Raw genomic sequence first — 14,555 nt, 5'->3', positions numbered from 1 at the left:
GAGTTTAATGTTGAAAGTTCTGTTGAGAGATACTACTGGGCAACATTATGTTGATTCTTGTCAATTCTTGTATTTCATCTTAACCAAGACATTTATGCTCAAGTCTCTAAACGTGTCATTCACTATATTGATATCATTACTAGTGGTCAGTCAAGATGAGGACTTTTTTTTTTTTTTTATAAGCTTTGGCCATGTGGAAGACAACATGAACAAGAAAAAACCTTTACAAATCAGATTGAAATTTGAATATGTTATACACTGTTCTTCCCTCTAAAACACATCTGTAACATGTTCTGTTTTCCTAACAGTACCATTGGACACAAAACTGCAGAGAGAGAGCATAATCACTGCTTGCTTTTTTTTTTTCTTAAACATTTTGCTTCCAGGAATATTAAACTGACAATTTAACAGGTAAGAATACACATTTAAAAATCAAAATTTGTAAATCCTGCGTTGACTTTGTTTATGGTTCTAAATGCCAACTGCAGTCAAGTTTATGAAATATCAAGAGAACCTCTATTTTCTTGAGGACTGCAAGATTCCTGAACTAGCCTATTGGCTCTTTATTTTTCCTTGCTCTGAAATTATAGCAGAAGCTGCTACAAAGTTGGTATTTTGACACTGGACTTGCTCTTCAACTGCATAAAATACCTTGAATTACAAATCTGTTGAGATGTGAAACGTGCAAGTTTTTAAAAGTGTAGTATGTTGACTATGTTCTGAAAAAAATCCATCTTTTGTACAACCATAAACTCTGCTATTTTAAATTCTCAGATATAAATTTATACAAGACAAAAGCTGTTTCATATCTAACCACAAAATTAAGTCCTAAAGTAACAGCAATGAACTGCTGAATGCTAGAAATAAAGCTTTCCATACATAAGCAAATATAATTATTTGCTACTGTACCTCAAGGATAGGGCTCCAGTTGAGAACTGATGAGCTCATGAATACCATCCCATTCCTTGAGACTGTTGCTGGAGAAGCATTATCAATATTGTGAGGTTCAAAGACTATTTTACAATTTGGTGCCATAGGTATACGATCTCCATTTGCAAGTGTTAGAGTCCTGTTGTCATCCAGGACAGAATTAAGGTTCTCAATCCAAATAGCATCAACTGGACCATCAAGAACTATCCAGATGTGGTCACCTGCAGTCCAAAATGATTGACAAAAATGCCTATGAAAGAAGTTTCAGTTTCTTTCAAGGATCAGTTTCTTCTGTCTTTAAATATATTTTGCACTAATTCTGAATTCATGAACACGGCCACAATCTCATCTTTAAATACAATTTCCATTCGCATTACTCACTTTCAATTAAGTGCTTCATTTTTGTCACCTTACCATAATAATTATCCTTTGCCCAGTACATAAAGTGTCATAAGCATAATTCATCATTCTGTAATAGCCTGAAACACAGTTTTATGGATTCAATCTTCAGTTTAATAATAAATTGAGTTTATTTCAACTTACAGAAAGCAACATAAAGATAGAAACAATAGACCTATTTTAAACCAACATTCATCTGTTTCCAACATGCTAGTGAGATTAAATGAAAGAAACACTTGAAAAGCCACTCTCTCAAGTAGCAAGCTTAGTTTCATATCTAATGGAGGTCAATCAAGATTCTTGTTTTTTATACTTATGCTTATGAACATGACCCTGTTCCCTTTGAAGTTTCTCTGAAGTTTCCATTTAGTACTGGAAACGTATCTCAGCATCTGCATGTGTCTCCTAGGAGGAAACAAGGCCCTGCTTGCATGACTTAAATACTGGGTAACACTCTTGCCCTGGCAGCTCCCTTGGCTTCCAGCTCCCCACCTCTTAGGTTTCCAGCCCTGCTGGGCATTTCCAGATGGCTCTGTAGTCAGAGATCATTCCAATCTCATCTGCCTCAGAGTCCTTACTTCCTAAGCCTAGGTGCTGTATTGCTAGGCACAAACCAGGATGGTTCAGGCTAAGTAACCTCCTCACCTCTGAGCCAAATACCTTTGCATTTATAGTTTTTCATAACTACAGTGCAGGTTTCTCAGGCATGAGATGTTTGGGAGTTCACTTCATAAAGATGCGTTACTAAAGTATTGCAAATAGTGAATCTTGTTGAGAAAGTCACAAAAGTGTGCTAACTTAATATTCCATGTTGAGAGAAAAAACAGAATCAACATGCTACATTCTCATGGGTATTACATTTCCAAATTTGAAACAAAACTATTAAAATTAAATCCTTTTTTTTTTTCTATTGTAAGGAATCTGTATACTTAAAGAACATGAATTTTGTTGGAAAATTGAATAAACAATGTTAGATTTTCTTTATTCCTTTTCATTTCCAACTTTAGTCATATAGGCCTAATGATAACGTCACATACTAATATCCAGACACAAGAAAGAAGAATCTGTGTAGCAACAAGTTATCAAAGCCTTTACTTTAATTAAAATATCAGGCTAAGAATATGTCAAGATTACTTTATATACACCAGGCAGAAACTGATTGCCTAAAAGGAATTACCAGTGCCATTTGAGATGAACTATGATATGTGCAGGGCTACCAGATATGACACTACCAAAGGAAATTCACATCCTTCTGTTATGGCAGTTTGAAACCAGGTGAAAATGCTGACAACACCAAAATTTTGTCACAATTCATTGCTGGGGGAGAAGATTTTGATCTTTCACTTTTCTTTTGTACAAGAGCCTATCATGTCAAAGAAAGGGATCAGCAAATTCTGCGAAACAGTATTTGCTCTCCACAGTTTGAACATAAAGCACTTAGAATGGAGAATTTTCAAGTACAATTACACTTTTTTGTCATACCTTTCTTGGCTCTTAATGTTTTCCTCCAGAGAGAGGAAAATATTCCATCTGTCCAATCATTTGTTGCTACATCAAGACGACCAAACATCTGCGGTGCCGTTATAGCTTTAGGATTCATTCTCATTTCACGATGTGGCTGTCCACAATCTAGGCAAGCACACTACCAGTTAGTTTTGGTATTTACACTCAGTAGGCAGAAAACTTTTAAAAATTCAAAAGCTTTACATCCAAATGGATAATTTAATAAGTATTCAGGATTGTAAGAAATGGTGTACTTTTTGGTAAAGTTCGTAGCTGGAAAAAACTGATAGAAGTAGCAGCTACTTTATAATGCAGATGAAGACACTGTCTTGTTAACTGTGTTCAAAAAGGAAAAGGGCTAAGTACTTATGATGATGAAAAGCTTTGAGCATTACTTCAGCTGAATCTGTGAGACACTTCAACCACTTGTTCCAGCTGCCTACCCAGACAGCACTGTTCTCAGTGTCACTAGAATAAAAATTTCTGATGTATGCAAAACTGGATCTGTATGTTATATGACTTTGAATGTCAGTGAGGTGTTTTTAAAAGATACCACCACAATACTATTTAGATTCACAATACATTGAAATTAATTTTTCCATTAACTTATCCTCACAGTGATATAATTTAGGCTTTCTATAAAGAATCAAAGCAAAATGTTACAACATTTTATAGTAAAAATGCTCGCACACCTGTCATGGCTTTCATCAAAGTGTGGATACAAGCAGTTTTTCCTGAACCACTGGGTCCTAAAGTCATCAATCCATGTCTTACTCTCTGAGTTTCAAAAAGTTGGATAACTTTCAGTTTCCAAGGAGGATGACAAACAAGTCCAGCATCCTCCACCTACAGATAGTGTCAGAAATACAAAACACCACTATTTCAGTCCACAGGATATCTTGATATTTTATAAATATTTCATCAAAATAAAGTGTTTGCATATATAACAGCTATTTGGAAAAAGAAGTTATTTGGTGTTCAAATTTGTATTCAGTACAGTAAGCTCTGATAAAGTATTTTCTTTTTCTAGCTCTATGAGAGTTACTCTATCGTTTTAAGAAAAGGCAGGAACTTTAGAGACGCTCTTGCTAGCAATGTCTTTCATAGCTACTTAGTGTCATTCACTTACCTCTCAGAAAGGTTTTTTTTTTTATTATTGTTGACATTTCTAATTATAAAGTTCTTTAAGTGTCTCCAATACCCAAAAGTTCTTCTACAAAAAAAGTTGTTAGATATTTATCAGTGTACAGAGAGACCTTTGAGAAACTTCTTCACATGATCCTTCTGAGAAAAGATGTGATGTTTTCCCATTTTTTACTGGTTACAAGCTTAAATAAGTTATCTCACTACAATGACATTACTATTACTTGTGAAAGTGACTTAGCTGGAAATGAGTAAGAGAAAAATTGGAATAATTTCTAAAGGATTCAGACCACTGTATATGTCTTTGACTAAGTAAAAAAAAATTCTTAAAACTCACGATCATATCATACAATTGAAATTCCCAAAATAACAATTATAATTTATTTTAAAAATAATTTCTGTATTTAAAATATGTTCCAAATACGTTCCAATTTTAGAAAATGTTATCAGTAAAAAAAGCAGTAACCTTTTATTAAGAGTTGGGTGGGGTTTTTTTGAGTTTTTTTATTTCTCTTCTTTACTGTTACATAATTATCTGAGGAATTCTTCAAATTCTGGAGGAATGTTCAATAAAGCTGATTGTGTAAGTGTTCATACTTCATTAACCTTTTCTATTCCCACTGATGTTCTTATGCTAATCCTATTAGTGTTTCAAAAGATCTAATGAAAACCAAAATAGAAGAAATGCCATTTTCCTTAAGCTCATGTTCTCTGTTAGACTTCATACAACCATTAAATCCAGATTCACATAAAGGCAAATGTACACAGACATGTTTTCCAAACTGATCACCACAAATGATTCACACAGAAAACACAAGCTGTCACAATCACAATTCAGTGACATCTGTTAGAATAAGACTAATAATGACGTGCCAAGAAATATTTATTAGAGGTGGCTTATTGAAACGTCCACACCTCTTGAGTGAGAGAAGGCAAATAGTCCCGGTGGAGTTTGCCCTGGGAAATCCATTCCATGACTGTCCCCTAAGTGGCATGACCTGTGACCTTAGCTGTTAGCAAACACCAGGAGAGCCTGGTATGCCAACTCTAAGGAAAAAATAACATGGAATGTGAAGCAGAGTGGAGGTCCCGTGGCCAAATGTGATCATTCTGCAGGGATGGAGACTTGATGATACTGATGGAGCTGATCAATTATCTTATTTCTCTCAACCAGCCCCAAGCCAGCAGTTTTCCACCCTTTGGTCAAAAACAGGTTCTCTGAGTTAATTTTGTAAAACAAAGATATGTTTGACTAGAGTCACTCAAGCTCCACCTTAAAGTAAGAAAACAGTATAAAAATGGCTTAAGAGAGAAGGATTTCAGGGGAAGATACTATCACTGATAAGTCAGCAAGACCACAGTTGATTTTTGGGACCAGCTGACAGGCTGGGCCTCTCTTTCCGCTCATAGGGATTTCTACTGGATGAGATCTGCACACTCAGCAACATCAAGTGCTTCTGTGGGAAACTTAGAGGTCTCTATAGAGTTATTCCATAATTTAGGACAATTGCAGTCAGCTGTATTATTCGTGATCTTGGTTAATCTCACATGTTTTGCAGGCAATGTATTTGTCATTGCCAATCCAAAAGAATTTATAATCTGGTGATTTAACAAACTGGACTAATAACTAATCTAGCAGGAGAGTTCTCATTCGGTGTGGCTAAATGCCTTAAAAGCAGTTGTGAGAGCCTGTTTAGAATAATTGGTAGTGCATTATTTGTGAATCCTTAACAGCAATAACTCATATATTGAATTAGATCAGATTTATACTACTGAATTGGACAGTGCTCAGAATCTAAGCTAAGCTGCCCCTCTGATATCTGAGGATGAGCTGGAAAGAAACGGGGTTTATTTTCTGCCAAACTTCTTTTCCTTTTCACACAACACATGCCAATGGTAAAGACTGACAGAAAAGCTTACTATTACTGGATAGATTCAAAACCACTAATGTTCTTAGACAAGCCATCATGCTAGCAACACCACAAAAGTATAAATCAACAGAAATATTACCTGTTTGTCAATGGCAGCTTCCAGTTCAGGATAGCTTTCTTTATCAAGATGGATATCTGGAAATAGATCTTCAATTAAACTCAGGAATAAGGGTTCATCTTCATCAATCTAGTGAAAGTCAAAAGAAAAAAAAAAAAATTAAAACCTATTTTACTTTTCCAAGCATCTTGGAAGACAACCCTTAACCCCTGTGGGTTGAAGAAATATTTCTAAATGTAAGGAACCACCTATGGTAACCCTCCAGGTGGTAGACATACTAGCAGAACACAATAGAATGAGATCATGACACTTCCAATAATCAAAAGTAATTGAAAAGAGATTTCATTAACAATTTAAATCAGATGAAATGGTACTCATTAGTACAAACAACATTATTTTAAAATAATGATTAAATACAAGAAGCAGAAAACATTAGGCCAAAACTTCCATAGAGGCTCTTATATACTCCTATTTGGTAATGTATTTCTGAAGGTGCATTGGAAATACGTTTATTACAAAAATCTGAACAGGCCAAGTTATACAGGGAATGCAACATTTCCAAGATAGCATCAGAGTAAAAGGCCATAGGCAATATTCCAGTGAACACCTGAACAGATTTAAACTGTGTTTCCCAAAAATAAGTGGCTCTGAAGTACAGGCTAGTTAATTTACCAGATCCTCAGAGCTTACCAGTTTAGACAGGTTCATGTCTCTCAGCACACGCATAACTATGGTAGATTCAGTATCTGTAGGATTTGCTCTTTTTGCTGCTCCTAATGTGCGTAGCACTGACAATATATTCCGTAAGCCAAAATCATAATGCACCTAGAAGATACAGAAAGTTTGGGAAAATATTCTCCTAGTTTGTAGGGATGAAACAATTCTTTTTTTTATCATTTAAGGTATAAGAAGTGATACATGCAGCACAAATGTCTCCTAACATCTGCTGTGGGTTACTCACAACAGATTCTCAGCACCACACAGTCACTCCTTTAGGGGGATGTCAAAAAGAACTGGAATGCTAAAAGTGAGAAAATTTTAAGGTTGAGATAATGGCATATTAATAGGTAAATACACAAATTAATACTAATAATTTGTGTCACTATTTATAATTTTTCCTAAAGATAATTCTTTCCTCAAATGAAAATCACCTGCTTTGATAGCTGTTCTTCACAGAACTTGTACAATGTAAAGAATTTCCTTGCCAACACAACATTAGCAATAAAACCACAACTAGCCAACTTGACACGAATTATAATTTGACGATCAGGAACCATCATGGCCACTGAACGGAAGTTGATCTTCAAGTTTTCAGGAAGTTCTTGCCGTCCAGCATATCCTGGATTCTGGAGAAAATAACAATTTTTGAAGTTAATTGCATCTTGCACAAGTTGAAGAAACAACAAAGGAACATATTATCTCATTAGACAATGGGTGTCCAACATTTTGGCTTACCTGGGCTGCATTGAGAGAAGAGTAATTGTCCTGGTCCGCATATAAAATATATAAAAGTTAATGTATATAAATAATGAAACATTTCATTTTTTATATTTTTACAAAAACATTTTATTTTAAAAGAAGGAAAGAAAAAATATAAAACTAGTGGAATACTTGATCTTGTTTTTGCAAAACTAATGCATCAGTGTCTGGTTTGATGGAAGTGGTTGCAATTATCAGTAAATTCTCAAGGTTCTCATCAGAGATTTTTGATCTAACATTTATTTTTGTGCTTCATCTTTGAAAACAGTTCATAAATGGATGTGCTGCCAAAAAGTGATTACATGAATAAGATATGATTGAAGTGAGGGGTATTTTTCTCTGGTAAGAGAGGCCTTACAAAAGTCTGGTAAAGAGACATAATCAAATTTTTCTTTGAGTTGAATGTCTGGCTGCAACTTTATACATTTCATTTGAAAATCTGAAGGTAATGTATTTATGTTAACTGAAAGTGGAGTTGCAAATATACCAAAAAATTGATGATTTTTTTTTTTTTTTTTCAGATTTGTTTACCAAAACAGAAAGCACAGCTACATATTTTCTACTGTACAAAGGACAGTCTTCATGTTCTGGGATAGATTCAGATTTTCATGTTCTGGGATAAATTTTCCTTTTGATTCCATAAATGACTTGATTTCATTTTGCAAATCACAAAATCTTTTCTTTTTTTTTTCTTTTCTTTTACCTTTACTTCGCCACCTTGCTTCAGCAAAGTAAAGGATGTCCCCATGATCAGCTTCCAAACTTTTAAGGATCTCCTGAAATAGGCAGTGATTTAACCCCTTGGACTTCATGAAATTCACAGATTTGATGACAATTTGCAGAAACGTTAATCCAATAGACGTTGCAAAACTATTTAAAATCATATTTTATACTTCCTCTGAGCTTTTGAAGATGTAAGAGTACTTTGGATGTTTCTTCCACAGTGAATGTGTTAACTTATTAAATTACATTAAGAAATGACAGAAGCCCAAGTTTAATGATTAAATAAAAAAACTTACACATCTGCTTAACAACAAAAAACACGTGTCTGCACAGGTGTAGATGTTATTGAAATATTATTATTGCTAACCACTGTGTTTTATTTGTCAAAGTCATGAAAAATATCACAGAAGAAGTTTACAATCTTGCACGGTCACATTACTGGTTGTCCGGGGCCGCAGGAGGCAGCCAGTGGGCTGTGGGTTGGACACACTTAAACAAAAGTCATTTTAAAGCTTTAAATTACATGGAAAAGGTGAATTATCAGGCAGATTGACCATCATATCCCTACAGCATTTTAGTCACTTTATATCCACAAGGTATGAAAGATGTTATACCCAAACACTCCAAATCTAGATTTCACATGTCTTACAAGTCCTGTTTTGACTGGTTATTTCCAACTAAATCTCTACGGTCATTTTTCTACATTTGTAATAAAATGCATATTTCGGGAACACAAATGTAGCATTCAGAAGTTATGGGACACTTAGATAACTTGCCTTTATCAGAATGGCTACTGTAGCAAATCAATTTCTTAACTGAAGATGTTTGATGTCAGTGAGAAAAGACTGAGTAAACCGTCTTTGTTGTAATACTTACTCCTCAAATTGTCACTGAGTACAAAGAGCTGACTGACAGAGTTAGAAAGTGCAGGTAACATACTAGTTTAGAAACAATCATACAATTATCACTGGTGTTTGCAAACCTACTGAATACGTACCATAGTAAGAAAGATGCCAAATTCCGGGTTCATTTCCACGTTATCTCCATCAGTGAAAACAAAGCTTTTCTTACGCTCTTTCTTGCATGTCAACACAATTGCAATTTGCTGTGCAGCTACTGATAGTACTGGTAAATCAATACGATTGAATTCATCAAAGCAACCCCAGGAGCCAGATTGAGCAAGACCTTCAAAGAAAAGAGCAACTAAGTATTTGCCCAGAATGTTGGTAATCCTTTTTTCCTGAGCTCCTCTGCTCAGGAAAAAAAAATTCTGTTGAGACATTGGGAAAAGGAAAAGCAAGAATATACAAATTTTCAAAAATCTATAAGCCCTTCTTGGACACAACATGATTAGATCTCTGCTTCTTCTATCAGTATCTTCAACATTTTCCTGTTCCTCTGTACCCAAAGAAAATCTCTGTAATAAATCTTTGAAAATATGACAGGATATCAATAGCTTATTTTTCAGATTAAAATAAACAGCAAAGTCAGTTTCATTCAGAAAAAAAGCTGAGGGTCATTCTGTGCCAATGTTCCATTCATCCTCGGGTATTATCAGGAGGGGGGAATCATCATCAAAATTGCACCAAGAAAACAGTCAAGGACCTCCACATGATCTCTAACATGTCATCTGCAATCACTGATGGATATCACCTTCTGGTGCCTTCTTGTATCTATCTACCATCCGTAAGGTATGCCAAGACTTGGTTTAAACACATATACTGCTACTCATTCATTTCTTTCAAATGACAAGAACTTTGACATTTGTAAGGAGAAAAAAAAAAAACTGAAATAAGAAACCAACACATTCTATTAATACACAGCTTTTTCTTTTTGTATTGATAGTCCTCCTTGATTATTTTAAAGATATTTATATATCCTTTCATAAGCTGTCTAATCTTTTCAGACTTTCCTATTTCTTGGAGTGTTGCAATGGTATTTAACATTAACAAGGTATTCATTACTTGCAGTTATTAAAAGGCAGAGAATCAGCTGCTGATTACATGTTGATCTTGATTTATAAAGCCATTCTCTGAGCATTTGTAACTCATATAGTCCACATCTTACCTTTGAAGATCCTCCCAAGTCCTCGGAAATCCATCTGATCTGAACAGTTGAAGACAACTACATATTTACCAAGGCACCGTCCCATATCTTTGATGGTTTCAGTTTTTCCAGTTCCTGCAGGCCCCACAGGTGCTCCACCCATATTCATGCCTAAAGCTTGAGCCAGAGTGATGTAACATCTAGAAGGAAACAAGCAATTATTACCTAAAGGACTGAAACATATGGTTTTCTGTGCAGTGCCAGAGGCTCTTACTCAAGTATGTCATGAGGAAGGCTTTGTTGATGGAGATGAGGAAGTGCAAAAATGCATGTGAATATGATTTAAATCAATCAGAAGAAAAACCATGATGTGAGTAGTATTACGATTAGTCTCCTCAAATATAAAGTGGAATATGCAGAATGAAAGAAAAAATTACAGAAAATCTCCATAATCCATTTGGATAGCTTAGTTCCTACGTTACTCAAGCTGATGCAGCTCTTAACTATGTTATACTGTGGAGTACAATAATGAAAGAGAGCTATTTTTATTTTGCTACCCATCTTTAAAATTTGATCATACAATGCATCTCATTTTCACAAACAAAACCTATGTGATGTAATAAAACATGTCCTATCAATTATATATAAATAGAAGCTGTAGAATTTGCTATGTCGTTTAAAAATATTTTCTTCAAATCTCTTATTTTGTTACTGTTTATTTATAAATCACTTTGTGTTATTAGTTAGATGAGCGGATCTTTCCTTTAATAGTCTTGCAATTACTGCTACATCCTTCTAGATCAAAAACCTGCAATATACTGCAGCTGAATGAAATTAATTTCCCTGTTTATTCTTACTTAGCTATTACCATTAGCTTGCTTGTAAACACACACCTTTGTCCTCTATCTGAATATTGTATCTGTTGGATGTATCTGACCCACAGTTTTATTAGTATACATGAGGATCATAGTGTCATGCATCATATGCATGGGAAACATAAGCTTGTGGCAGAAATAAACCTTATTATACATATAAACAGAAATATTCCTTATTATACAACACAGAAACAAAAATATTAAAGCAAATTTATTGGCTTCAGTAAGACTGTGATGGATAAACTCTGCAGAGATCCATTTTGCATCCAGAAAGTATGACTGAGTCGCTCATGTAAAAGACCAGATTTGGAGTCAAAGAAAAAAGGAATAAAATCAGTCTTTGTCACCTGTCTGTAAGAGGTGTGATGACAAGCCTGTCAGTACAGCCCAAGAATTCATTCTGGTATGTGAAACCCACATCAGTGATATTAATCATCATTTTATCATCATCTTCATTAAAATAAAATCTACACTGTTTCAGCCACTCAAAGTCTGTAGGACTCTTAATATGCATGCAAACCTTAAAAAAGAAAAAGAGGAAAAAGACAAGACTGGTGCAACATTTACTCTTGCATTTGTGTTATCTAAGTAGTATGTAAAGGTAGCACTACAAGCACATTGGAAGGCAAAGTATATCCTAGTAACACAAGAATTGTGGAGATCTTACTTTGATTATTACCACAAACATTCTTGAAGTGTTACTGCTGTCTCTGAAACTATGCTAAAAGCAAAGGAAATAGCAAAGTACAAATCTACAGTTCAATTCACACAATCAATCTTCAACTCTATCATTTTATTTTTACATCTGAGGAAATATAATATGACTTGCTGCTTTATGTAAAAACACAAAAGTCATTCTGTATGCAAAATGGAAGAAAATGATATTTTAAGACAATGAGATGCTGTGAAGACATTAGTCAAGAAATTCAACAGAGCTGGAAGGTGTTCAAAATTGACCAACTGTAAAGTAACTAAAAATGATACTTTTCATAAGATCGCTGTTAAGATGATTTGAAGTCGAAACAACGGGTCCTATTTTGGCACCTACCTATCAGCAGTGGGTAAAAAAAAATCAGTAATCCCTTCCTCAGACAACATAATTTCAGTCAAACCCAGAGCTTCCTAAAGAGAAAAGGCATGCCAAGATTTTGAATGTTTAAGGAGTAAATGCCTTCGTTTTCCTAATTTTAGTATCCTGTGGCAACATGAAAAGGTGTGAAGTGAATAAATAAATCCCTAAGTAATAAGATATTCTATTGAAACTAGAACAGAGATGACAGCAGCTTCAACCAACTTCAAGTCTTCTTCTGTTATTATAATACTACCTATTCTGTTTATTCCTTCAGAATCACAATGTAGCCCACATAAAGGACGATTACTTTCAACACAGTATACAAGAAATTTTTTTAACTGACCACACAACAGCAGCATCTAACTTAGATTGGCCAACACAGAACATCATAAAATTCTTCTATTGCTGGGGCAGACCACAACACAAAATTTCCTATAGAGAAGCTGTGACATGGATTGAATAAACTCCAACATTTCTGTAAGACTCAAGTCACAACATCATTACAGGCCTTACAGAAATTATTTGGCTTAACAGGCAGGCATTCATATGTCACAGCTGTGCTGTCTACTTGACATTTCATACTGTTTTACATGGCTACCACCTCATAACCCAGTACATTTTTCAGTACTTACCAGACCATCGAAGATGTCCCTCTGATGCACGTGAATAGTGATTAATGTCTCATATTTAATTCGTTCGACTGGGTTAAGGTCTTTTGTTGTCATATCTATCAATGTGTTTAGAAGATCCAGGAAAAACTGGTTTGTCTTTCGCATAATTTTTTTATCATACCTGGCATTAGTCAAAGCTTCCTCTGAGTCTCTTGTCCAAATCATTTGGATCCCCAACAACCCAACCTTAGGAAATATAAAATGGTATGCTTCATCTTTTCACTTTCCTCTTAAATGAACATTCACAGACACAGATAGTAATAAGAAGAAATTGTTCTATTTGTATAAAATTATTTTTCTATGCTTCCTTTTAAAAGTCACAGATTCCACGCATTTAATAGTTCCAACTCCATTTATAAACATCTATAAAAGCCTGCAGAGACACAGCCTATCAAGCAACGGCAATACAACTGTTCAATATAATTTTCATCATAATATATAATAGCCAATAGGTTATCAGAACAATTAATGTTTCAATTTAAAATATTTCTTTAGTAATTCAGTAACTTTTAGTTCCTTCTCTAATCACGTTCCTGATCACAAGTGAAGAAGCTTTTCCTGAATTTATAAACAAACATACAACCCTACCACTTGTCCGTTAGTAGTTATTAAGTGTGAAAAGAATAGCATTAGCTCTATTGCATTAATTTACTGTACTCAGCTTTTTTTTTTTTTAAATCAGGAGCTTCAGCATAAGTTTTAATCTTTTGTTTTCAGATATCTAAATTGGAATTCAAAAGATTGCACCGATTAATTTATATGTCAGTTTTGCATCCAGCTGCAATCTTAATTTCAAAGAGAAGAAAATCCCACCAATGTACAAATCTATATATGAGCAATTTTTCATTGATATAACAGTGATTTTACCTGGGCTGGGTAGGTAGAAAGAAATTCAATCAGTTGGAAACTAGTTTCCTGGATATGCATAGCTGCCTGGCGAATAACATGGTGCAGTGACAGCTGGGACTCCTTCAACAGAGAATTGAGCCAAACTTCCACATTACCTTCAGCCATTACAGGTCTACTCAGCTCAACAGTCTCACCCTCTCGCGAACTAATTGACAATATACGATCATATATCTAATAAAAGCAAGAAAAAAACAATTTGTGATTAATAGACTGATTATTACGTCTATTACAACTGGCTTTCATGCTAGCATTTCATTAAATTTATTTAGATACATACAAAATTATACCAATCTATTAAGCAAAATGTGAACACAATAAAACCGTTGCTTTAAGTATGAATAAAGGCTTTAAACAAAACATTGCCATCTAAAGGAGACAAACCTCAGTACACTGCTAACACTCAAATTTCACTTCATTTCAATGAAGACACTCATTTTCCAGTAAGAAGAGAAGAAAACCTCTCCTTATTAGTGCATATCCTAACAAAAGTTGCAGACTTAAAATAAAAAACAATGGAAATATGGAAGTTAAGGAACATGGACAACCAAAAGAATTTCATGCATGGGGAGGTAGCAAATGTCTAAGGAAATACGTATATACACAGGTAAAAGAAAACCTGTACTGCAATCTATTCTTTTCATACAGCGTAAGAAAATTGTTCTTCAAACAACATTTTTCCAGGCAATCTAAGCATACAAATATGCTTATAAAACATCCTCTCTGGTGAGCTTCTGATTCTAACCTATATTAAGCCACAGAAGACAATTCAGCTTGCTATTCAACAGATATCATGCATTGTTTAACAATCTGAAAGAA

General features: G+C 34.5%; 1 protein-coding gene across 1 annotated transcript in view; it reads right to left on the bottom strand.

Annotated features, from left to right (window-relative positions):
• The window catches only part of DNAH5 (dynein axonemal heavy chain 5), a 105,692-nt gene that overhangs the window by 53,394 nt on the left and 37,743 nt on the right, over window positions 1–14,555 (bottom strand). Inside the window, exons 33-43 of the mRNA XM_052704175.1 lie at window positions 13,698–13,910; window positions 12,792–13,016; window positions 11,435–11,607; window positions 10,234–10,412; window positions 9,164–9,351; window positions 7,116–7,310; window positions 6,655–6,789; window positions 5,986–6,093; window positions 3,525–3,678; window positions 2,812–2,958; window positions 910–1,151 (exon numbers count right to left, since the gene is read on the bottom strand). Of these exons, the coding sequence (XP_052560135.1) occupies window positions 910–1,151; window positions 2,812–2,958; window positions 3,525–3,678; window positions 5,986–6,093; window positions 6,655–6,789; window positions 7,116–7,310; window positions 9,164–9,351; window positions 10,234–10,412; window positions 11,435–11,607; window positions 12,792–13,016; window positions 13,698–13,910 (1,959 nt within the window). The remainder of the gene's footprint in view (window positions 1–909; window positions 1,152–2,811; window positions 2,959–3,524; window positions 3,679–5,985; window positions 6,094–6,654; window positions 6,790–7,115; window positions 7,311–9,163; window positions 9,352–10,233; window positions 10,413–11,434; window positions 11,608–12,791; window positions 13,017–13,697; window positions 13,911–14,555) is intronic.

The sequence above is a fragment of the Tympanuchus pallidicinctus genome, unplaced genomic scaffold, assembly GCF_026119805.1.
Source record: "Tympanuchus pallidicinctus isolate F22 unplaced genomic scaffold, pur_lepc_1.0 scaffold5, whole genome shotgun sequence".
Lineage (NCBI taxonomy): Eukaryota > Metazoa > Chordata > Aves > Galliformes > Phasianidae > Tympanuchus > Tympanuchus pallidicinctus.
This window is presented reverse-complemented; position numbering and strand designations above follow the sequence as displayed.